The 25,934-nt window shown below is 42.0% G+C and overlaps 1 protein-coding gene across 5 annotated transcripts in view; it reads left to right on the top strand.

Annotated features, from left to right (window-relative positions):
* Positions 1-25,934, top strand: part of LOC138117316 (contactin-3-like) — a 94,242-nt gene that overhangs the window by 57,204 nt on the left and 11,104 nt on the right. For 4 of the 5 annotated variants that reach the window (XM_069027459.1, XM_069027460.1, XM_069027458.1 and 1 more), the window contains 8 exons: positions 2,054-2,257; positions 2,535-2,637; positions 3,611-3,795; positions 11,530-11,666; positions 13,811-13,940; positions 15,056-15,206; positions 23,078-23,205; positions 24,559-24,734. In XM_069027459.1, the coding sequence (XP_068883560.1) occupies positions 2,054-2,257; positions 2,535-2,637; positions 3,611-3,795; positions 11,530-11,666; positions 13,811-13,940; positions 15,056-15,206; positions 23,078-23,205; positions 24,559-24,734 (1,214 nt within the window). Of the gene's footprint in view, positions 1-2,053; positions 2,258-2,534; positions 2,638-3,610; positions 3,796-11,529; positions 11,667-13,810; positions 13,941-15,055; positions 15,207-23,077; positions 23,206-24,558; positions 24,735-25,934 lie in introns of those variants that run through there. The other variant, XM_069027463.1, reaches the window with a different exon arrangement.

Below are 25,934 nucleotides of genomic sequence, written 5' to 3'. Positions count from 1 at the left end.
TTGGGTTCCCAGGAGTGTTTATTCATAGGCTGCTGGAGGATCCAATTAAACTGGAATATGCTTTGCATGGCTTCCATCATCCCAGGGACTGATTTCAGTGGGTTTGCTCTTGGCTTAACCTGATATCATAGGAATGAAATGCAGCTGCTTATTTTCCAGATTTCTCCAGCCCCTTGCACCGTTTTGGACGTATTTTTTCTTTTTATTTTCTCCTTTTTTTTAAAGCATAAAATAATATTTTGAGCAAGGAAACACAAGTAGCTCAATAAGTACCAGAACCAGTACAGCCTGGTGTCACCCACTGCTGTGTCTTGTGGGTGTCTGGGTTTGGTGTAGAGCTGAAAATGGGCATTTTTAGTACCTAACTTGGTGTCCAGCCTCTCCCTCAGCCCTGTGATCACTCTCTCCACCCAGTTCTTCTGCAGAAAGAGTTCTCCTCTATTTTCTAGCCCTTCCCATTTAGAAAGACCATACACTCCTCACTCTCTAAGAGGTTGTAGTGCCTTTCAAACTCCTCAGGTGTACTCTCTTTTTGCTTTTTTTAAAATTATTTAGTGCTTCCCACTGCAATAATTCCCCCAGTGTTTCCTGGCAAATCCTTGCTGGCCTTCCTTTCCATAAATTAATTGCACTTCTCGAGTTCTGGAGGAAGGAATTATGGTGAAAGCCGTCGTTGCTCCTGAGGAGATGCTGCAGGTCCACAGGGGTGATGGTCTTAAAGGTCTTTTCCTCCTTATGGTTCTGTCTGTTTCTGACAATAAATATTTCTAAATACGATAGAAGTTCAACTCCTGAGCAGAGTCCTGAGCCTGTTAATGGCTGGCACACGCCACTGCTGCAAAATTATCTTAATGGAAGAGGTTTAAATATTGATAGAAGAAAATTAAAAGCAGTTTAATGATCAGCCATTTCATTTGATGCCCTTTTTGCATTAGGCAGCCCATAAATATTTTAATAATTTCATTTACTGAGTGTTTTTCTCACCTGCACAGTCTCTTACTTTGTGTTAAATTGTCCTGTTGGCTTTGGCAGCCTCGGGAGATGTTGAGGGTTCAGGAGGTGTCCCCTTTCCATTTCATGATACACCTGAATTTGGGCACCTTCAAATTAAAGCTGGGCAGGAAGGGTTGATCTCCATTTCGTGGGGGCAGTGCCAGTGCTGCAGACACTGGAACGCAAAGAGAGGTCAATCAAGCTGTAATCGTCGCTAATTAGCACTTCCAGAAGCTGTAATCTCTGTATAAGTGGCACGTGGGTGAAAAATTATTCCTTGCCTGGAACACCATTAAAAATGTATTTCCTTTGATCCTGTAGGAAATTAGTGAGACAAACACGTGGCCTCACACAGGAAGGGGCTCTTGCCAATTAAAATTGGACACAGAGCTCACAGTCATGCTCAGAAAACAAAACACATTTAGTGGATTTTTTGCCAAATCTCCTAGTTTATCTTTTGAGGGATGGGTTGTTGTTTTTTTTTTTCCTTTCAAATAACCCTAATGAATGGTAGAGAGGGCTACTTTCCTTACAGAAATTTTTTTAATGGATTCTTTAACGAAATAGTAGTTTTACTGTGTGATGAGCCCTACTGGGAATTCAAGCTTCTTCTGACATTCTTATCACGTGGATACTCCTGTCCTGTTTCTACCTGCTAAGCATCTGGCTGAGCAGTTAAGTAGCTACTGAGTGAATAATCTTTCCGTTTTAGCAAAGTTTGGTCTTGCTTTTGCTGTCTGCTCCTATTTCCTTGCATATTAAATGTTAGGGAAAAAAAAAAAAAAGAGAGATTTAAACAAAACACCTAAAAATCTGGATTTCTTTCACTTTTTTTTTTCTGCTGGAGGAGATGGGGATTTGGTGAAAAACATGGGGGGGATGGGGGTTGCTACTTTCTGGTACTCCTTAAAATCTGTTTTTCTCAGTCATTGGCTCTGTTACACAATGAAGTATGGTACATAATGCAGTGCTGGAAAATACAGTAATGACCTGGTCTTTGAATTTAAAAAAAAAAAAAGATGAACAAAACCCTTTTGCTTGTGTTTTTTTCCCCACCCAGACTTGTCGTTTGCTTGGATCTTCAATGAATATCCATCGTTTGTGCAGGAGGACAGCCGGCGCTTCGTGTCCCAGGAGACGGGACACCTGTACATAGCCAAGGTGGAGCCATCAGATGTGGGCAACTACACCTGTGTGGTGACCAGCACGGCCACCAACAGCCACGTGCTGGGCTCCCCCACGCCCCTGGTGCTGCGCACGGACGGTACGGCCGCCCTGGAGTCAGGGATAATTCCAGGCGTCACTCAGTGGTTTTGGCTCTTGCACCATAAATTCTCATGTTTTGTCCAAACACTGGTTGCTTTCTACACAGATAAACTCTGTTGAGTGCTCCCTTCCCAACTCTGTCCCTGATTTCACTGTGCTCCTCTTTATAAGTGGAGTGTGAGAGAAATAAACTTGGTTTTGAATTGCGAAAGAGAGGGGAAAAAAGCTTTTAAAAATCACCTTCAAAAATTGACCTTCTCAATTGTGTCCCATAGGTGTGATGGGAGAATACGAGCCCAAAATAGAGGTTCAGTTCCCTGAGACGCTCCCAGCAGCCAAAGGCTCCACTGTGAAGCTGGAATGCTTTGCCCTAGGAAAGTAAGTTTTTATCCTCACTGAAAATGGAAGCACCTTAGGGTTCACCTGCATGAGATGTGGGCTTCTTGCAGTTGTTCTGGTGTTTTCCAAAGACCTGATTTTGGTTATCACAACTCCTGCCCTGAAATAAGAGGGTGAAGAGTCTTGGAGTGTATTTTGATTTTGTTCAGAACTAAGATGTGTATGTTGGCAGCACAGGAATTTACATTTCACTTCAAATTAGCTTGAGTAGATTCAGTGTGGTTTTGTGTATGACCTTTGAACTAAGTCTCTTTTCTCTGTGCAAGGAAATGGTGTTCAAGTCTGTGACAAAATTGTCTGAATTTTCCTCTTGAATGTACTTGATGCTTTCATAATATTGTTCTTCCTTTATAGCAAAAATAAAGATTAAAATGCATTTCTCCTCTGAATGATGCTTCACTCACAACTGATATCTTTTCTCTTTCACAGATGATCTGAGAATGCATTTCTGTTTCTGTAAATGTGTTTACTCACCAGTGTGTGCTTTGTTTGCAGGCAGCTTTGTCAGGGGCCTGTATCAGATTGATAATTTGATCACACACTATTGCTTTGGCTCACTGGTGAGGGGAGGGAAAGTTTGCAAATCAGGGAATAAAGGGCTGCTGGAGGATGGCAGTTTCAAAAGACTTGCCTGGATTCTCCCTCCATGGAAGCTACTGGTAAATCTCACCTGTCCTCAGGGGAGGCCAGTGCTGATTTACAAGAAATTTTGCAATTATTGGGCATTCACATAGTTAATCCTGACAAATTTGGTACCACAAGTGCAGTGCAGGAATCAGCAGTGAATGCAAATCAGGTGCCAGAGTGTCTGACCATCTGTCATGTACAGTGTGATTGCTGCTTTTAACACAGCCTGGAAGTCACTGCTGAATTTCGTTTGCTTTAAGTATCTCATTATGACAATCAAGGACTTTAAGCAAAACTGTTTAAAATCTCATTATTCTCTCTTTAGCCCTGTGCCTCAGATTAACTGGAGAAGAACTGACGGGCTGCCATTTCCAAGTAAAATAAAGCTGAGGAAATCCAATGGCATGATTGAAATCCCTAATTTCCAACAGGAGGACGCAGGGCTGTATGAATGTATCACTGAAAATTCCAGAGGAAAAAACATTGCAAGAGGACGTCTGACTTACTATGGTAGGAAACTTGTGTTCTCCCCCTCTCCCCCCTTTCTTTACACGTGAAACACAAGCTGCTCTGGGCTACTCTGGAATTTCCAGCTTCTGCAGTTCCATCAGGCATTTGGGCTTAAAAATCCACATGGCATTTTAAGTGCTCCTAGAAAATGAGAACTTCTGCACCAGTTTCTTGGTGAGATCTCTGAGAAATGGCTTAAAGCTCCCCAGGGTTGCTGAGAGTAAAGCAAAGTGTGCTTGTGTCTGGTTTTTTCTGTCATGGAATTTTTTATTTTTTTTTTTAAACACTTCTTGGTCCATTGGTGAAACCTTCAATTTTCAGTCGATTGGATTTATTTGGGGGATCATTGAGGCCTCACATTTATGGCAAGTACAAATTTTGTCTTGCTTTGTGGAAAGATTACTGATGGATATTCTCAATCCTGTGCTTTCAAAACAGCCAATTTTATTCTAAAATGAGTAAATAAATGGGAGGATATAATCCAGTATAGGAAATGAAATAATATGAAATTTTATAGCTGGAAAAAAGGCAGTCTCTTGTGCATTTAAGGCTATAGAGTGGAATGAGTATCAGCAAAGCACACTGGTGCTGGTGTAAAGTGAGAGTGATTTGCAACAAAGTGGTAATTGACAATTTTTGTTAAAGCCAGATCTCAGCAAATATAATTTTCTTTACTTCAGTGGCAATTTAAACAGTGTTTCTGACTCTGCCTTGGAATGTTTCCCTCATGTAGGAGTATTTGAGCAAAGAGATGGGTTTTTAGTTGTATGAAGGCGCAGAGCACAGCCCCTCTGCAGTGGGAGCAGGTTCTTTACTACTCTGTGGGGAGCTGCTGGTTGGTAGAACACACAGAGATTTTGGTCCATGAAGATTTTAGTTTAAGACACAACAGATTTTATAAGGAGGAAGGAAAAGAGATTTCTCCAACTTCCAAATAGAGCTTTTCACTGAATGAATGCCCCATTGTTGGAAATGTTCAAGGTCAGGTTGGACAGGGGACCTGAAGCAGCAGGAATTTGCCAAGCAGTAATTGTAATTACAACATTTGAGAAATCCTATGATTAACATCGGGCAGTAAATCCAAGCTACTTCACCTGCCAGAGTCCTCTGCCACTCCGAACTTGGTACTGTGCATTTGGTTCCATTAAGTGACCTTATTTGCTGCTTGAAAGTTCCAAAGTTGTAGCTTGTCCGTCAGTTTGGCTCAACATTCCTATGCCAGTGTTAAATCGGGGCAGTTGTGAGATACATCAGTGTAAATCACATATAAACTAGAGGAGATTTGTTCATCAGTCCTTGTAGTTCCAACAGTGGCCATTCCTGGGGGTATCTGCCCTGCTTCCCAAGTTCTGCTTTGCTCATGAAGAGGCCACAGAGCTGAAATAAAGAATGTTGCAAATCAATAAAAGCAACCCAGCTGCAGTTCTGTAACAGGGGAATCAGTGTGAACGTTTTCATTGCAAATCTAGACAGGGATTTGAACCCTCAGATGGAGTTCATACTCCAGTAGGAATGTCTGCCCATGTTAGAGTCATCCCTAATATGGATGTTTATCTTCAAAAGAATAATGAGACCTGTAGTGGCAGTAATGGCACTCCAACTGTTTCATTTCATTTGTTCTGCTCCATGGAACCCATTCTGCAGAATTAAATAGATTTAAGTAATCTTTCTTATTTTGGTACTTGCTTTGTTGTTGCAGATAGAATTCCAACAAGCCCGGGTTCAGGATAGGATCATTTTAACTCGTTCTGATAATTTGAAGGATTTTAATTCTTTTTTGTAGATTAATGATGTTCTATAACTAAAGATAGTATCTTGTGATGGATTGCCACCTCATCTGATGGCAAAGCCCAGAAATCTGTCTGGTAAAGAAATCTAACCACGTCCCACTCAGTCTTCCAGTAAAAGATCAATATTTAAGGAAGTTGTTCTGAAAGCAGATGAGGATTTGGGGGAAACTAATGCAATATACTGAAGACATAGAGTAAAAAAATCACTCGTGTGCCAGAAAATACCAATGCTGTCAAAAATCCACAGATCTGGTGTTGTTAGGGAATGTTGGCTGCTGTTAAAACACTCCACTGGTAGAAGTTTAAGATGTGTCTGCTTATCAAACACAGAAGCATGTAGACATTACAAAAGTACAAATGTCTTTTTCTTTCAATAGTGACAACATTTATTTTCCTCTTGGCAGAAGAAAGCGTGTCTCTGCCTGACCCCAAAAAAAAAACAGTGTGAGAGGGATTGGGGTTAACGTTTTGTAAGTTGTCATTGTGAAATAATGTGAAAAGGAAATCTTTAGGAGGAAAAAATATTGACAAAAATCTTTCATGTGCCTAAAAAATAGGTTTTTCTTCCCTTGCAGACTTTAAGGATTCTTTTTAGATGTAACATAAAGTCCTAAAGAGAAGCTTGAAACATTCATTGCTGTGCTGCGAAGTGAAACGCTCCTATTCTGATTTGTTTTATGAGCTGAAGCTGGAATGTTTTAAATCTGAAAATCAGGTTTTCCAGTGCATGAATTGCTTGGTTAAAACCCCCCCATGTAAGTTTTCTATGCTATTCTGCCTCTTCATCGAAGAATGAATTAATAGCCTTGAAGCCACAAAGCACCTGAACACAGGATTAACTTTACTCCTGTCCATAGTTAGCTGCTCGAGACTTCTTATAAATCTGTTGCATCTGGAACTCTCATCCTGAAAAAAATGAAATGAGTCTGTTTTATTAAAATTGTGGTGTTTTAAATATAACTCTCAACCCGTAGTTGACGTTGATAATTAAAATAGATATTCTAAACCAGATATGCTGGGTTCTTTCATTGCAATACTCACAGACTATTAATCTTTTTTTCTCCTCAAGGATTTTATCAAGAAAAGTCTGACATCAAATGTTCAGTTTTTTTGTCCTTTTTACAGTTCCAGTATTTGTTAAATGCCAGTTTTCTATTCAGGGGAGTTCAGATTGTGCTAAAAATAGGACAAGATTATCCAACTTTGATTGACTGTAGAACCTGAATATATAAATAATTTGCTTTCCCTTTATTAGTGTGTTCGTTTGTCATCGCTTTTAGCTTCCCATAAAGAGATAATGGAAAAAAAAAAGAATCCATGGAGATGCTTCATGGCAGAGAGGAATGAGAGGCAATGAAACAATTGCATTCTTGTGCTTTAGGATGCAATTAAACGTGAAGCGTGGTAAAGATACGTAAAGCAATTTATTTAAAGTATAATTGAAGAAAATATATTCTTAATTAGCCCATGCTGATATACCAGAAGTCCTGCTTGACAGTACCAAGGTAAAATGTTTGAGAGGGGGGAAGAAATTCTGCTGCTGTTCTCCTTTTGCTCAAAGACAAAATCCCCCCAGAATAAGTAGAATCTACATCTATTTTTTATTGTATCAAAAGTACTGGTATATTTTGGGGGGCTTTTTTGGAATAATCTACCAGCAAAATTAAACTGAAATTGTGTTACTTGTGTATGAGGAAGAGCCTCTCTGTGTAAAGGTTTTATCTGATAGCTTGACTCTGTCTTGTGCTTAGAGGTGTCTTCAAAACATCGACAACAAAGCTGTAAATGACTAAATAATAATACCAGTGAGTTGCTGAGTTTGATCAGCCTAGAGTTTAATTGTTAATGCTGTCTAATAATATTTTCTTACTGCACAGACAAATAGTTTGTCTTCTTTTACATAGTAAAGCTTTCCCCAGGGATTTGGAGTTGCCTGTTGTTTGAGGGCATTTTTATTTTTGAATGGGAGTCAAAAAATGGACATTTTCAGGGATGTGTCAGCTGCTTCTCTAGGCCCAGCTGTTTTATCAGAACAAAAGTTATTCATGTGTGAAGTCCCTTGGAGTTTTGAGATGAAATAAGGGTTCATCCCTTCAGCAGGCACCAATGGGAGTGTCAGAGCCTGACTTCCAGGCAGACTGCCTGGAAAACTGCAGGTTACACTTTCCGGGTGGGTTTTCTCCCCATTTGCTTCACAGCTGCTTCCTCTGGGAAGTTCTTTCAGCTCTGATTTCTTGCCCAACTGCTGAGCTCCCCAAAGGTGTTTCTGAGATTTCCAGCCCAGCTTTCCTAGTGGCAATGTCAGAGGAAAGGTGGAGTGTAAGCAGCAGCCGCTCATGTGAATCGCAGTCAGGGACTGTTCTGGAGGAGCTTCCCAGAGGCTTTGGGTCCCAGCAGAGCACAGAACTCCCTGGAAGAGTCATGGCCCTGAACTTCTGTCTTCTCTTCATTCTGTTCCCCTGGCCTACAGAATTACAACGAGATTTTTATCGAATTCCTTAACTCTGGAGTAAATCATACATGAGAACACGTGTTTTGATGCATCGTGCGTGGTTAGTCCACAAATAATTTACAAATCCCAGCACAGCCTTTGAAAAGTGTCACTTCTTCGGCCACTGCTTCCAGGAGCATCGCTGCAGTTGGTCTGCATTCACATCAACCTCCAGAATGTCACAGAGGATTTTGTAAAAGTCTGAAAAAAGGGTTCTTCCTTCCCTTTCGGCCTATAGGGAAGGCCTGGAGTGTAATAAAGCAAGAGTTGTTTCCTGCAGGCCCAACTGCCTGGAAGAGAAGGGTCATCATAACCACCAAAAAAAGATGAGAGAAGCCTCCCTGGGATACTTTTTTATGAAGTTACACACTTGTTCTCTCCTTGCCTCTGGGATCGGGAGAACTGCGAGGAATATTTTAGGCTAAAACAACTGAAGCAAAATCCAGGCTGGTGCTTTTCCAAGTGACTGGCCATGGAGCTGACGGCTAACCTGCTTTAGAAAACCACTTACCTACAAGCATTTCGTCCTGGGGGAGCTCCAGATGAATCTTTCATGAAGATTGCACAGCAAGTTCCGAAGAATTCTTAATATTATCCCAAAATACGGATTCCTGTCACAGTCTCAAACCCTGCACTGTGAGCTCCATTAAATTAACTTCCAACCTCTCAGCTTACAGGACAATGTCTATTTTTATATTTTTTTTCATGTCAGCAAGGATGTGCTGCCTGCTTGCCTGTCCCTTGCTTTAGGAGGGAGAAGTGGCTCCTTCTTCTCTCCTTAGGAAGATGCAGGTTTCACACCAACTGTGCAGTAGTTCCAGGAGAGAATAATGAGGCTTTGTTACCAAGCCTTCCTTCAGGAGCACAGATGGTGGAATCAGATATTTTGGGCAGTAAAATTTGCCTGGCAGTGACAAGACCTTGAGAGGAATAAAGCTGTTCATACAGAGTCCTTCAGTGTCCTGAGGCAGAGCTCAACAAAACGGGGCAGTGCTGGGCTTGGCAAGTCCTGATCCTGTTTTGAGACGGTGTCAAGAGTACAGGAGCAGTATCAGAGCTGCTGATACCTGACCTCCTGTCTGCACATGAACCACCTTTACCCTGGCCAGGAGTCAGAGTATTCCCAGCTGGAATTGCCCCTGTAGAGCTGCCTTTTCAATTTTGAGCTGGTTGGTTGAATTGTTCTTTTTCAAAGACAGATTGAAAGAGTGTTTTTCTTTCTGCTGAACACCTCCATCGGTAATTGGAAGAGAAAAAGAGCCTTCCTCAAGGAAATCACTGAAGTGTCCATCAACACTCTATTGTGGACAGGCAAGCACCAGGAATTTCTCACGCTGTGCCTTGGGAAGCTGTTCTGTGCATTTCTGCTTTATTGTATTGTGTGGGAATTTGGGAAACCTTCCTATGGAGACTGCCTGACACAGAGTCCTAAAACAAGATTTATGGTGTAGACAATGTTTTTCTTATTGGTAGAATTGAATCCAAGATCTTTAAATCTTGAAAATAGATTATATTTAACCTACTTTGAAGTGGAGATAGGCAGCAGATGTGAAATATTCCACGTGTACGGATCCATCATAATTCAAGCACTGCTGAATGTTGCATAGGTATTTAGGTGTGCAAAGTGCAGGGAGCTCATTACATGGAGCCCTGAGCCTTCATTCCCTTGAAACATGTGGGGTAAATACTCCCGACAATATGAGCTAAAGCAGTGGCTCTGTCTTGAACTCCAGTGTTTTGACATGAGCTGTGAAGATTTAACCCCAGTTAATACTGGTGAAATTATACATTCATGTGACACAAAGATCAGGTCATCCTGTCTTTTGCAGCTGACCTCGATAAAGAGGGTGTAAAAAATAAATGATCCCCAAATCGGTGAAAGGTGTTAATCCTCATGGGGATGTGGGGAAAAAAAATGCAGTATCAGAGTGTTTCACTGTCAGCAAATATTGATCGAATTCCAGTATTTATTAGTTGTTAATATCTTAATGAATACATTTTAGGAAGTTCTTCTGTAAGAAATTAACCCTAAGTATGGCTACATAAATCAATTAATAATTACCATAAAAGCCTGGTGCTGTACATGGTCACGTTGAGGTCTTTTCACTGCATTGCAGAGCTGGTGATGGAGAGGAGATGTTTGTGCTAGGAAACAAGGAACCTTTTAAAATGAAATCAGTGCCAACCCTCATCCAAAGCTGGCGTGGCTGGTGCTGTGCCTGGGGCAGTGGAAAGGTTCAGCTCTCAGCTGCGCTCACTTCCCTCATGGCCACAGGCAAATCATTAATTTCCTTGGCCTGAGTTAATTGCTGGTGGAACTCCATTGTAGTGGGAAGTTCAACAGGAATTAATCTGACCTTCTGTGCTTCCAAAGCTCTGTATTAAATAATGTTTTCATGCATCACCAGGGATTTGTTTTCTCCTGGTTGTTTTCATGTGGGGGTGTTACGAGACGTTCCTGAATGACTCACTTAAGATAAGCGAATTGACTCTGGAAAATTCTTTGCCCATAGCTAAGTGTTTGCAGCCAAGTTTCATCCTACTCTTTTATCTTTTCTCCATAGGCAATGTCCAGAATTTATCTTTTCTTGGAGAAATAGCACAGACTGAGATTATCAACTTTCTAGTAAATTAAATAAATTTAAAGAAAATTCACAAATTACCTATGAAACAGTGTTGAACTGATGTGTGGAATAGCACTAAAGGAATAAAAGAATAAACTACTGTTGTCTTTCGTGCATTGATGTTTATTTGCCAAGTGAGCTTTCTCCTTCCTATGAAAGTTGTAACAGATGTTTTAAATGTCTTTACAGTTTTAAGTGTATTTTGGGTAATTCTGAAGGATGTGTGGTATTATTGCATCAAATTTTGGCTTAAAAAATAGTGATTTTTATGGACTTTCTTCTACTGGTTTGCATTACCCCCAAATTCTGTGCCAAGTCTTCTGCTTTCAAAAACAGTCTCATACACCCATGTTTTCATCCAGTTAAGTGCTGCCTTGCATTAGAAAACAATTTAAATGGTATTTAGCACTAAGGCTGACATACCATTATTTTTTTTTTAGGACTTAAAGGATTCTCTTCAGCATTAATTTGATGATTTAGCCACATCACTTATTTAATTTCAGTCTCACCATTAATGCCTTTCTCTTACATTTGCCTCGATTGCAAAATGATGTTGTTTAATCATTAGCGATTTTAATATTGGTTTCACTAGTCCAGCTTTAGTGATCTGCACTCTCAATTTTCTTCTGGTTTACTGCTCATAATAAAAATGTATAAAAGGAATAATAAGTTATTTGTTTCATTAGGGGCTTGGAGCAGGACCAGTGGGAAGCTCTGTTGGTATAGATGAGTCTGGGCAGAAAATTGATGAGTTCTGTGCCAATTAACCCTTTGATGTGGAGCAATAACTTGTGAGGGTCTTTGTTGCTGATGTGTATTTTATCTGCAGCAAAGCCTCACTGGATCCAGCCCATAAAGGATGTGGAAGTCGCTGTGGAGGACACCTTGTACTGGGATTGCAGAGCAAGTGGGAAGCCCAAACCATCCTACAGGTGGCTGAAGAATGGAGAGCAGCTGGCAATAGAGGTAACATTCTGTTTTGAAAACCTGGTGCTGTGTAAAATTAACAACGTTCATGCGAACAGGAGAATTCGTTAAGGCTGTGGAATTAGAGGAGAAATCTTTGATACTGGGTTTGTATTTTTCGAGAGCATCCTGATGAGACTTCTAAAGCTGCAAAGACAAATTATGTCGTGCAGAAATATTCCAGCTAAAAGCAGATTCAAAAGCAACAATAGAACTGCAGAAAGAAACACATAGGGCATGACTGGAGAAGGAAGTTTAATAGCATTATACATAAAGAATTATAAATAGGGATAGAGAGCTTGAATTATTTTAATGTATTTGTAGCTGGCATTTCATTAAAGGTAGTAAGAAAATATTTTCCAACTTCTTGGCAAAACTCCTAAAGATTCATGGGTTTACCACTACTTTACTTGATGCAAAGAATGGAACACACACAGCAACAGAACATAGGTGTTTGCTTTCATGTAGTTGTTTTAGTAAATTAACAGGAAGTAATGCACTTGGTGACAGGGAAAAGAGGTTGAACTTAGAAGGTGAAAGGTCAGAAATGCAGAACAGGATCTGATACTCCTTACTGATTTTAAATCTCACTGATTGCCTGGAAAACATCCCCATTCTGGTTACCAGGAATATGAACTACAGGCACTTTTGCAGGAAGGATTTTGCCCTTGGGCCAGTGCCTTGTGCTCAGCGCTGGCATTTGGGCAAGAAAGTGACTGCTCGGCTGCATTCACTGGATGGTTCTGAAAAATGAACAGAGCACGGGAAAGCATTTCTTACATCCATGCTGGCTAAAGGGCATGATGGTGTTTTGTGGACAGGTTAAATGAGGGAGCACAAAATCTTCTCTGGGTGATTTTAAGAGCATTGTTACTGTGTCACGCAGAGTCACTAAGGTAATGGGCTTTTTTTACCTCAGGAAGTGCAAAAATATCTTGGAATCACTCACTCTCCCCACTTCTCTAGTTTGGGGTGTTTGTGTCCAGCCTTTTGGTCTGATGTCAGGGCAGAAGTGTGACTTCCTCTGGAAATACTGAAGGATCAGCTGTTGGAGAACCAGCACTGAGGAGACCCCAGAGGAGTTCTCTGTGTGCAGTGATCAGGTGTCTTCTGCTCCCTGACTGCAGTAATCCCTCGTGGTGGGTCTCCTTCACAAACATCTGTTGGGGTTGCTCCCCTCAGCTCCCCTTCTCCATAAACAAATCTTCTGTAAGAGCAGTAGCTTGGGATGCTACAGAGGAGATCAAGCCATGGAGACTCAGGCTTTTTCCTCTTTGGGATTGTTTTCTGTCTCTCTGGATGAACCCCTCGCACTCAGCTGGGACAGGACCTGTCCAGGAAGGAGCTGAGCTGTCCTGGAGTCACCCTGTGCTTGGGCCAGCTGTGGGTGCTGCCCTTGGCAAAAGGCAGGGAGTGAGTGATTGCATTGGGCCTGCTAAGCCATGTCCAGACCCAAAAAACAGCCTGTAGAAAATACTTTTGGGCAGGTAGTTTGGGGTTCTGTCCATTACTGTGTCTCTGGTTTTCCCCAAAGTTGATGCTCCTGTGGTTTTCTCTTCCTCACTGCTTCCTTTTCTCACCAATTCTGCCACTCAGATTAGTCACTTCTCACTGTAATTGAGCTTTCTGAGAATAAGCAAGGTGAGAAGACCCAGACAGATACTTGAGCAGCTTTGCTGGCTCCAGGGCACTTAAGTTTGTGTCTTTCATTTAATGGCGGATGGAATTTTTTCTGCACAGTATTAGAGAGAGCTCGTTAGCAAGTGGCACATGTGAGATCTCTAAATAGTGTGAAATGCCAGTGCCATCTGCACGGTTTGGATAGTCTGGTCTGTCTGAGGGGGCTGGTAGCGTTCTGTCCCTATTTCTGGAGAAAAAAAAGGGTATTTGAGATTGCCAAACCTTGGTGCACTGGGCAAGTTTGAAGAATTATTTTCATACACTGCGTTTCCAGGTCTCTATATCTGATCACCATTGCTGTACCATGATGCAGTCGTGTCACTTCTTTTAGAACTGTGTTCATGATTTTGCTTTTGCATTTGCCCTATTCATTGTATTTATGCTGTCCTATTTATATTCCTTACTTATTTTAAATTTTTCACAGGAAATAAATCATCAATAAAGATATTTTTCTTAATATTCAGGGAAGGATCCAAATTGAAAATGGTGCACTTACAATATCAAATCTAAATCTGACAGATTCTGGCAGATACCAGTGCATAGCTGAAAATAAACATGGTGTCATCTCTTCGAGTGCAGAGCTCAGGGTTGTAGGTAAGATGTTCCTTTTTTCCCTAAAACACAAACTTCATTATCCCTCTCCACACCCCCTTGGATTGCACCTCAGATTTAACTCGCTCAGCTGTTGTCACTGAAATGAAACTTTTTTGTCAACCTGATGTCTGTATCTGCAGAGCTGAGGAGTTGAGTCATCTGCTGCCGGAGGATTTGCAGGCCAATCATTCATCTGAAACAGAACAGGATAAATTATTCACGAGGGGAAGAGCAGAGATGGGGGTTTGGGCTTGGGGCTGAGGATTAAAACCTCTGGTGTGGTGTGGAGGCGGCGCTGGCTCCATCAGCAGCTCTCACCTCTGTGTGGGCTCCGAGGCACCTTTAAAGCCTCTGTGTGCAGCCCTTCTGGAGCCAGGGGCTGACATCAGTCATCCACCCAGCCTGCCTCTGCTGGGGTCTGACATGGTCACAGCTGCTGGTTCGGGGGGAACTCTGGGCTTGGGGCTGACACACTCGCACTTGAGCAATTTCTCCCTCCAACGTGAGGTCAAAACTAAGCTGTAACTGTGCTGTGTTTTGGGGACACAGGTTCCTGTTTCCTTTGTGTTGTTGATCAGCATGTGCTCCTTAGCCTTGGTCTCCTCAAACGCTGAATTTCCTTTCAAAGTCGAGTGTTACTATAGGGAGAAGCCACGAGCCTTTTGTAAACTAGTAGTTAATGAAAACTTCCCTCATGTCATCTGACATGCACTGTCACGTGGAACTGGAAACCTACTGGTTCCCTGAGGTTTAATGAGACTCTTGGTGTGATATTTATTAGATTTGTTAAATAAATCTGCTCCTTTCAGCAGAGCATTCAGTTGGGCAGCTACTGAGCATTCCTTGGATTCACTGAGCTTCAGTCTCTGCAATCTGTGCTTGCCTTGTTGGGTGCTCACCTGCTCACAGCTGAGACCTTTGGTACCAGGATGAGGTACAAAATAATAGGATAAGGAGGAGAAATGCTGAATTGTCCAACAGAAGATCTGTCTGAGCTAATGAATGGTGTTAATTATGTTTGCAATCTGAGAAGTGCTCATGTAAGTGCTAAATAGTAGTATCATTAATACCATTAAAAGTGCTTTATTTCACTATTACTACCTCTTCTGTTTTAGCTTCTGCTCCAGATTTTTCCAAGAGTCCAATGAAGAAACTGATCCAGGTTCAAATAGGCAGCACAGTTGATTTTGAGTGCAAACCCAAAGCTTTCCCTAAGGCCAAATGTTCCTGGAAGAAGGGAGGTGAGCAGCTACACGAAAATGAAAGGTACCATGTTACATTGGTTTATTTGTTTTAATCTTACAAGGAGCTTTTGTGTGTCATTTTATGCAGTAGTGTCAGCTGTAGATCCAAACAGCTGTAAAGTCTCTCTGAAGTCTGGCTGGCCTGGGGTTTTTGCTTGTTTTTCATTGTGATGGTATCAGAGCACTGAGAGTGCAAGCGTAGGGCTTTCTCTAAGGTCAAGGGCCAGATTTTGTTTCCAGTTTAATGTAGAGTTGAGCCTGATTTAGAGAGAACCAGGTGCTGATAGAAAACTGGGAATGCAAAGCCTGTAAAACAGTACTGAAGGCCTTCAGCAAAATGCTCTGAAAATGTTGGCAGGGAGGCAAACGAGGTGTGTTACAGCCGTGGTGATGATATGGCTGAGAGAAGAAAGAAAAGTTAATTGGGAGGTCAAGAATAGCAGATGAAACACGACAAGAAAAGGAAAATGCACTTCCAGGTTCTTTTCAAGCAGCCATGATCCCAGCAGGGATAACAGATGTCATCATTGTTTACGTGACAGTGGATGTGCTTGGGAGTTGTAATTCTCAGGGGAGGGTTTGTGATTCACCCGTGCCCCCAGCTATTGATTTCCAGCAACATGTAAATGTTTTTTTTCCAGCAATAACCATTAAAGCATTACTGAATTAGTCATAAACTGAAACTGCACAAGTGTGCTGGTTAAATTGTGTAAAGAGACAGTGCGGGGCTGTACCTCTGCTCTGGAGCAGCTTTTTGGGTTGCATCTCTCCCACACTGGGGATTGCTGACTTCTCCAGGCTTTCTGTTCTACATTTCAGTATTTACACAGACTGGGAGTTGCAGGGAGTGAACTGGGGCAGCAAAGAAGCTCCTTGGAGGAAAGATATGATTAAGATAGTTACAGATCTGATTTAGCATGAATATAGTCAGTGTGGCACTTTGGGCATTCCAGCTGCAGTCAGGACAGGCTGTGGACACTCAGAGGAGCCAGAATTATTAATTGGGAGGTCACTCTGGCCCCAGGTCAGCCTTTCTGTCTGAGTTAGACACGACTGCACTCACAGCAACAGCCGTGGGAAGTCAGTGTTTGCCGGGAGCAGTGGGCACAGGATGGCTGTGCATGTGCATCTTGGAACACTCTGGTGTCACACTGTGCTTGGCAGGAGAATTCGTGGACAGGGAGGGTCCAGAAGGCCAGACATGAGACTGAGGAAACCAAACATGTGGGTTTTGAAGGAGGATTGCCATGGCAGTGTGGTGTGATTTAAGGAATGTGTCCCTGCTCCTCTGTTGGGTGGTAAAAGCTCAGTGTGGCACTGGGAAGCTGCTTCTCAATTAGACAAAATTCTTCTGGTCCTATTCCTGTAAAACACCACACTGGGATTTTGTTTTGCAATTTTTAAAAGCAGAAGTTGCTACCAGATAGATAAAACTTAAAGAGACTGCAGTGGAGACCTTTATTTATTCCATCATAGGGCTGGAGCTGTCTCCTTGTACCCAGAAGCTTTGGGCACTGCCATCTTTGCCCTGGCTCTTTGTTCACAGGGGCCACAGGAGTTTTCATGTGTTCTGGTGTTAAGTGTTGTCAAATGTGACAATTTGGCAGAAGTTGGGGCATCTGTTGTTGCAGAGCTGGACATGGTACCACAGCCTCATTGGCTGACTGCCTGCCTGCAAGCAGGCGAGCAAAATCCCATTCAAAATAGCACTGCTTCTAGCCACTACTTCTAGCCTTTAATTAAATAATATTAATGTATTAAATTAAACAACGATCCCTAAATTTATGCAAAACCTGTTGCCTTTAGATGGTTCTCAATGGGTTTTAATTTATGACTGATTTTGTAAAGCACTTGCAAAAAATGCATGGTTCCTGATTTTGTCCATTTAGGAAAATTCCTAGCTTTCATCCCCATTTCATGTCCATGACAAGTAGAATGGTATCCTTCCCAAATCTGCCTGTCTCTGCTGTTGGAGCCTGTGTAGGTTCAATTCATGAGAGTCAAAGCTGCCAGGCACTGCTGGACCTTGCAGGGCTCCACATCTCCAGGAGAGGAGAGTTTCAGCCACGATTTTCATCTTGCTTTGGGCTGTCTGCCTGGCCATCAGAACTGGGCTTACTGGTTGCTTTGGGTTGCCCTTCCAAACCAGTACCTCCCAGTTTCATTGGAGGTGATGGTACCAGGCTAAAGCAAGCAGGGCTCAGTTTCCAGAAATGAGCATACGTGATGCTGCCTGCTTAGGTTTATGAACACAAATTACAGCTGTAGCTCCTGCAAAGTGCAGGTAGTTCCAGAATATCACCCAGAGCGTATATTTTTGACAACATATTGTAAATGGCTTCCAGAGGAAGCACAATAACAAGACAGTAATCCTGAATTAATCTAAATGAAGTAAACTCGCCTTCAGAGAAGAGCAGAGTGTGGTTCTTCTCAGAAAATCCTGGAGTTCATTACTGTCTGCTGTGAATAATTGCAATTCGTGATTTTCTTGCAGTTCTACAATTCCTGCAATTCAGGAAAGGGTTTCAAATTAGCAGTGCATTTTTTAGCCATTAACTACATTTCCAGTGAAGTTTGTTGAGGAGGAGGATTTCCTCTTTTTTAATTGCAGCAAACAGGGGGATCGAGTTCCTCCCACAAGGGTAATTCTGCTCAGAGAGGTCCAGTGTGGACAACACCTGGGAGAGGTGGGGAGGCAGAAGGAGCTTAATTTTAATTACATTTGCAGCAGCATGGATAGAATTGATATATCTTAAGAAAACTCATATATGAATAATAAAAATAAAGCACAAATACTTCAATTTCTTGTCATCAGACAACTTGGGTTTCACTGAGGTGCTGACCACAATGCTTTAGTAAAGCCTGAGAGAGTTTCATTTTGATGGCACTGTTGCTTGTATTCTTAATTTATTTTCAAATACTTCTGCATTTTCAGTATGTAGAAGATTTGGATAATGACTCAGTAAATTTTAATTAAAGGAGCTGAATATGGTGTGTGTTGTGGAGGGGAGAAAATATAATACAAAATGGATTCATGAGCTCTGGGCTGAGAAATCACTCAGCATTGAAGAATGCAATCTTGTTTCTTGTTAATTTTGCAAAGTATGTGATTTTTTTTTTTTTTTTTAGAATATCTTGAATAAAGAGAGCTAAACATTAAAGAGCAGTGGAGTGCAGAGAGAAGTGAAAGCATAGGATAACGTGCAGGAGGAAAGACAGAAAATGGGAATTAAATTTATCAGGTGCCTGAGACACCTCCACCTCCAGATGGATGAATTTTTGTTGTCCTTTTATCCTCCAGAAAAGGAGGATTAGATGTTTAACCAAGGTTAAACACTCCTGATGCTGGTTTAACTCACCAAAAACAGAATAAATACTAAAACATGCTGCAACCCAGACATAACCCCTTCCAAGATTTCCTTAATGTTTTATGTATGTACTTGGGTTTTAATTGTCAGATTGGACTTGACAGTTGCTGCCTGTGGGCTGTCGTGGGTTCTGTGCTCCTGGCTCAAATACCAGAGGGTTAAAAAAACAGGATTTTGTGAAAATGCACAGCAGTATTTCACCTTTAAACAAACTCAGCTTTATTCCTAGATGTTTCTAAATTTACCAAGACTAGAATAAGATGAGAAGATGCTGCAAAAACTTCACTGAAACACTTCCCAGTGCAATTCCCCTAGGAAAACTCCAGTTTTAGCAGCTTCCATTGTGGCCAAGTGATGGCAAATTAAGGGACAAAAGAAATAATTCCTGACAAAAAATTGCACGATACTCAGAAGTATTAGTTAATGATTTTAGCTTCCCTGCAATTTGAATTAAATGTTTTTATTCATTTTGTGTTACAGTTTGAAGTGCTGTGATGTGAAAAGTAATGCATTTACTTACCAGTACTTGCATAGGAATTTTTTTTGCTGACTTTCCTGTTAATTAATCTGCTTTAATTTACTTGGAATTTGATTGATGCATAAAAGGACAGTTTTGACCCACTTTTCCACTCTTCCTTTGCACTGAAATGTTACAGACTGGAAAGGGACGTGTTTGTGTTTATTACCATATCAGTAAGGATCTAAAACAGTAACATTTTTTGCTGAATAATCTGACAAATGAAACAGGCAGTGATTCCTGAGTTTGATGATGTCTGTTAGTTCAGTAATAAAGCATTTCCTTGGGAAGATGGACAGGTTTGCAGTCATTATCAGTTGCATTATTGGCACCAAGTTTCAGTGGATCCTGAGGCACCATTCTGTCTTCTCTCTCTAAATTTAAATACATAAATGTATAATTTTACCAACATGAGCCTCTTAAGTCAGTCCTGAAGTTCTTTAATCCTTCTCCCCATCCTGTTGAACTCTGTGTAGGAGTGTGGGTGTGAATTAGAGAAAAAAGGATCTCCCCAAACATCAATTCCCCCAGTTCTGCTCAGGAGTTAGCGAGAGATGATGAGTTTGTCAATGACCCTGTGATCTGATGGCCAAACAGGTCCTAAATCTGTCTCCAGCTGGATCAGGACCACGGGGGGAGCAGTGGTCCTGATGCCCAGAAACAGAGGCTAGACAGGAGTAAGGGAATAAGGCAGGTATTTATTTGAAAGGCTTTCAAATCAGAGTCCCTGGGGACTCTGAAGCTACTGCCAAGAGGGACCCCAAGGTGGACCCCAGGTCACGAGTTCTTCACACTTTTATAGGTTTGGTTCATTTGCATAGCAGGGTTAATTCTCCAATTAAAGCTTCAGTTAATGATGTAATTTCCCCTCAGCTTGCCCCCTCTCAGAGGCTCTCTGGTTTATACTTTTTGGGCCTAGGACAGTCTGGGTGTCCCTGGAGAGCAGGCCTGGAGAGGCTTTGTTACGTCTGCCCAGCACGAGAGAGCAGAAGTGAACAGGCTACAAGAAACTTCAGAGTTACACACTGGGCAGTGCAGGATTTGAAAAATATGAAAGTTAAAACCTAAGGCATCAGTCCCTTGTACAGGGCAAAAGGTTTTGTGCCACTGACCAGGGTATCAGAAGGGTGCAGGTTGTGGAAAGTGGAATTTGCTTGGGAAATTGCTGGCCTTCAGCAAAATGGGTTGGAAAAACACCTGTAGATGCAGGGAATGCCAAAGGCTGTATTGTTATTTTTGTGTCACAGGGCTGAGCCTCTCCCTGGCATTGTTCCAGCACCAAGTGTGAACACTGAATAATTTTAAGTAAACTAAAAGCTTTGTTTTGTTTCATGTTTCAGCAGGAGGGCAGAGCTATTTTTGGGTTTAGGGTTTCCATAGGCTCTGAGCTGCCTTTGCTGTTTTGTAATTGGAAAAAGTGGAGCATTTCTCTTTTTCTAATTTACCAATAAAGATTTTATTTAGACTATAATATTTTTCTCAGTTTGATTTTTCTTGGTGTATTGTTTGCTTTTTGTTTTTAATTCTAGAAAAAAAATATTATTAATTATATCTGGGTTTCAATAAGCCTACTGCTTAATTATTTTAGGCAAGCTAGGCTTGCAGGTAGCTCAGAGCACTCTAAAAGTGACTGGTTTTAATTAAACAATAGACATTTTCAGGTTTATTCCCTGATCCTGCGTTTTCCTTTGTTTGATCTTGGGCTTTGTCAACACTTGGGGTTTCTTTAGTTTTGTATTTTTTTCTATTGGAAATTGCATCAAAGTAGATGAAGCCTCAGCTAGAAAGTTCAACAGCACAGGAGCTTGCAACCATAATTGAGATGTTTTAACACCTTTTTTTGATGTCATTCTAATTACCTATAAAATGTATTACTCATGTCTTTAACACATTTAAAATACCTATAAACCATATGGCACGGTTTAATTAATTTTAAATGTTCCATCTAACATGAAGTGCAGCCAAATATGACTTAGGAATTTTCCAAAACAAGTTAATGAGCCTCAGGGAAGTCACTGCTGAGGCACATCCTCCCTTGAAGAATACCTCAAATGCCACTACATCAGCTGAGGTACCTCAGGCTGCTTTGTGGTTATAAATGGATTAAGCTGCCTATTTATAGCTCTCTTTCTCACCCCAATAAGATGCTTTTGTCTGTTGTTCTAACAGGGTGACTTGTTATCTCTTGTAATTTGCATCTGCTGATTTCATTACTGCACCACCTTTGCCCAGAGGAAGAGTATCTTAGCTACAGCACTGAGAGCTGAAACGCCTCTTTTAAGGAAATACAAAATGCAATTTGAAATAATTAAGAAAAAAGCATTTAAAAGCTGTGTATGTTTCTATATTGTAATTCCAAAAATTCTGTTTCATCGTAAGGAGCAGTGCAGCTGTGGCAGGAGTCCAGGTTCCTGCTTTTAGATGTTTAAAACAGCTTCCATGTGGCTTTGAGGATTAGGTGGCTTTGCTGTTAACGGAGAGGGGCAGTGGAACTGCAGAGCCCTGGTGGACTCCCACTGCTGTGGTTGGCATTTAGGGACTGTGGGTTTGGGGTCTGACAAGTTAAGGGTGAAGGATAAGATCACTGAACCCTTGATGACCCTTTCATGAAGAAATTTTCCCCAATATCCAATCTAAACCCCCCTGGCCATTTCCTCTGGTCCCTGTCACTTGTCACCTGAGCCACCCCTCAGCACAGCCTCGGGTCAGGGACTTGGGGAGAGTTTATCCCATATCCCACCTAACACAGCAGCATTTAACCACAGAACTCAGCCAGGACAAATGATGGGGATCTACTGACATTATTTTACCTCAAGAGTGTTGAAAATAAAAAGAGCAGCAGAGGTGTGTAATTAATTAATTAATTTTGTACTGAATAAAGCAGCAGGTTAATAGCAAAGCACATGCAAGTGAGCAGGCAAAACCCTCGCAGCTCCTCTGAGGGAGGGAGGATGGCAGTGTTCAATTTGATGGCATTTGCTGCCTTTTCAGCTGGCACTTCCCCTGGAAACCGAGCAAGACTCCAGCTAATGCAGGCAGAGCTTTGCCTGAAGAGGGTTTTTTTGCTGCTGTGTTCATTCTGTACCAGTGTGGGTGCTGAGGGCATTTCCCAAACACCATCCAGCCAAGGTGCTGTGTTCTGTTTGGTGCCTCTCTGATGGGCTGATGGGATGTGAGAGAAAAGCTCTGAAGCTCTTTTGACTTGGGCATATCAGGAAAATGGGTACCTTTTGTTAATGAGTGTGGACATTTTTATATCTCTTCAGTTATTTTGCTGCTCCAGGTTGTCTTAGGGTAGAAGTGGCTGCCACTGTGGATAGAACAGATGGGAGGACACGAAACAGGGAAAGAGGGAGTCAAACCAGCCTTACCTGTGCATCTCTCCAGTGCTGCTGCCTGGGATGTCACCTCTGCTGTGGGGATGTTCCTGCTCCTCTGCCCCTATCAGTGCTGTGGGTTTTCTGCTGTCTACATCTTGTATAAGCACCTTCCTGCTTGTTCCATACTCTCACTGGGGGAGCTTGTGTGGGGTGAAGGGAATTTTCTGTCCTGCAAGTCCTTCACAAAGGAAGTTCATGAACAGTCCTATAGAGTTGTCATGGTAATCACAGTCATTTCAAAGTTGCCGTGCAAGATTGCCTGAGGTAAACAACAAAAGAGCTGAAAATCATTCCAGTTCCAGTTGGTGCAGCTGAAAAAGATGGAGTTCATGTGGGATTTCTCTCTTTCACACACATACATATGCCCACACCTCTAAAACACTGGTTACTGGTGTCCAAAATAACACGTCCAAAGTAATGTGTGGGTTCAAGTTTGTTGTGTATTGTCAGTGAATGATCACAACATTTTCAAACCCCAGGTTGGAAATTGTCCTGGTTTCAGCTGGGACAGAGCTCATTTTCTTCTTAATTGCTGATACAGCTTAATAGGTCTGGGATAACAGTAAGGTATTAAAGCCTTCTGTCTAAAAATGCTGCAACTTTCAAAATCTCCTCATCATTTTTTTAGGATCACACTATTAAAGGATGGAGGACTGAGGATAGCCAACGTGACCAAGGGGGATGCTGGCAGCTACACGTGCCTGGCAACAAACCAGTTTGGAACAGCCAGGGGCTCCACCAACTTGATAGTTACAGGTGGGTGAGCTGGGACAGAGGGGATGGACCTGGAATTGCAGACTCAGGAGTCTGCAGTGATGGGGTAGAATGTAAAAAGTATGAGAAGTTACTTATTTAATGTATAAAGATAAAAGGATGGCTGTTACAGCTCTTTTATTAGTTGAAAGGAGAGACACCGAGGGATTTTTTTGCCTTTGACAAAGATATTTCTCAGATATGAGGGAGTTCTGAACACTTCCCTCCCTCCTCTCACTTCTCTAAACACTAAATAGTGCAATTATGCTTTTAGGTTCGTGGGGGTTTTTAATTTGTTGTGAAAAAAACATGTCAGTCAAAAAAAATCTTTGAGGTAATTTTATATTCCAGTTGAAAATCTGTTTAGCCCAAAGGAGGTTTAAATGGTGTTTGCTTTTGGAAAAAGATGTGGTGGAAACTCCAGCTGCAGGGGAGCATTCAGGGACTCCATGGGCAGTAGAACACAGTCTTTCAAAGCGAATTTTATCCAGAAATGTTGTTCAGAGGGATCTTGCCCCTTCCTCCAAGTCATCCATTCCTGGCTGCTGGCTGAGACACTGGATGGAAAGAGACAGGAGTTTGTGAAGTTTATCTGAAAAATGTCTTCTCTCATAATGTTTTTCTTCAAAGATTTTAATATCTGAAAGATTTTCCAATCTCAGAATTATCTAGTATCCCACTGCATTACACATCCTGTATATCTCATAGGTCCAAACAGAATTACTTTGTTCAGTGGATTAACAGCTTCGTGTTTTCAGCCTGTGCTCCTAAATGATTCACATCCCTTTATGTACAAGTAACAGAATTATATACAGAGGATTCCTACAATTAAATTTTATTTTTACGGTAGCTGAAATTTTCCTCTGTTAATGTGATTCTGGAATAACAAACAGCTCTTCATGATGATACTGTTTATGTTCTGTGTGATGTAAGGACCCAAATATCCAGTGTGTTCTTCCTTGAGTGGATTTCCTCCAGTTTCTCGGGTTTTTTTGGTTCTTCCCTTACTCCCACCCCTTCATCTGCCCAGTGGCTGCTGCTGCTTCCTGCTCCAGAACACGAGTGGGATTGCTGAGAGCTCTGGAGTGGCAATTCCTGCCTGTGGATTCAGCTTTGTGGAGTGGATTGGCTGCACCCAGCAGGCTCAAATTCACCTTTCCAGTGTCCAGCAGCTCCTCCTGGGAAATGCAGGGACACAAAGCTCCAGCAAAAGGGGTCAGGCAGCATTCCCAGCCCAGCTGCATCACTGGAAGTGGCTGTCATTGATCACATCCAAGGAACATGGGGGGATATTGGTGGCAGGCAGAGCTCAGCAGTGCAGAAAAACCCAATCACCAATATTTGTGCTCCCTGCAGAGCCAACCAGGATCACCTTGGCACCTTCCAACATGGATGTGACCGTGGGGGAGAGCGTTGTGCTGCCCTGCCAGGTGCAGCACGATCCCCTGCTGGACATCAGCTTCACCTGGTACTTCAACGGGACCCTCACGGACTTCCAGAGGGACGCTTCTCACTTCGAGAAGGTTGGAGGGGTGAGCTGCAAACACCTTCTCTCCACTTGCCTTACAGCTCTAGCCAGCACAAATTTCTTTTTTCCTCATGCTAAAAATTAAGATGTTTCTCTTTTGAGAATTCTCTTCTGTGTTGAAAGGAAATCATCCTCTGGCCCAGCTTGCTGCCCATAACTCGTTTTTCTTGTGCCTTGTGTTTTAGACCTGAAGTTTTTAAGTTCTTACCTCTTAGAATCCGTTTCTATGCGATTTTCCTCAGGATCCCATGAAACACAGCAATGATGGGCAAAGGAACCTGACACAAACCAATTTGTCATGAGGGATTTTATAGCCTGTAGACATTCAGGGGCTTTGGTTTTTTAAGCTCTTATTTGTGTGAAGAGGAATTTGAGCTCATTAGTAGAAAACTTCACACGTTACCAACAGATCCATGAGAATATTTCCTGGGCTTTGTATCACATTAAGGTCAGTGCAGTAATTCCATCTGGAGTTACATGCAGGTCACGGGGAGTAAATCCTAAATATGTTCTAAGCCTTCCAGTAGTTAAAGTGTGTATTTATTAAATTAAAACACCATTGCAGAAATAACTTCAGCTTTCTTGGTTGGAAGATACTTATTTTTTTTTGATGGATAGATTTCCATGTACTGATGTCTGGGAGGTCCCCATCACACAGGCCTGAGGTCTCCAGCATCTCCTAGTTATTGGGATGTTCTGGGAGCACCACCTGGTCTTCCAGATGGTTGGAAAACTGTGGGATGTGAGGCTGTCTTACTGCTTCTTGGGGTGTTTTGTTAGCCAGGTGATTTATACAAAAAGCATGGCAGACCAAGCAGATGCCCAAATTCTGAGCAGACTTGCCCCAAAACTGGGGATCACCAGCACTGGCTGGGGTTGTTCTGCAGCCAGGACAGGAAAAAGGAATTCCAGCAGCTGTTCCTACTGCATGGAACACTCTGTATTTGTATTCCAGGCAGCAGGGGGAAGGGAAGAAGGTGATTCCATGGTCACCTGGCCTTGTCCACCCTGCCAAAGGCTGGATCTGACCAGGCAGGAATGTGATACCCCGATGGAAAGGGAGGGAGGGTGTTGCAGGGGAGCTTCCTGCTGCTCCCCCAGTCCCTTGAGATTCTTCCCAAATCACCACAAATAACTGAAATGCAGTGTTAACACTTTGCTGGGGTTTATTTCAAGTAAAACTGTTCAATTTGAAGCTCCCTCC

Source organism: Aphelocoma coerulescens, chromosome 12, assembly GCF_041296385.1.
Source record: "Aphelocoma coerulescens isolate FSJ_1873_10779 chromosome 12, UR_Acoe_1.0, whole genome shotgun sequence".
Lineage (NCBI taxonomy): Eukaryota > Metazoa > Chordata > Aves > Passeriformes > Corvidae > Aphelocoma > Aphelocoma coerulescens.
This window is presented reverse-complemented; position numbering and strand designations above follow the sequence as displayed.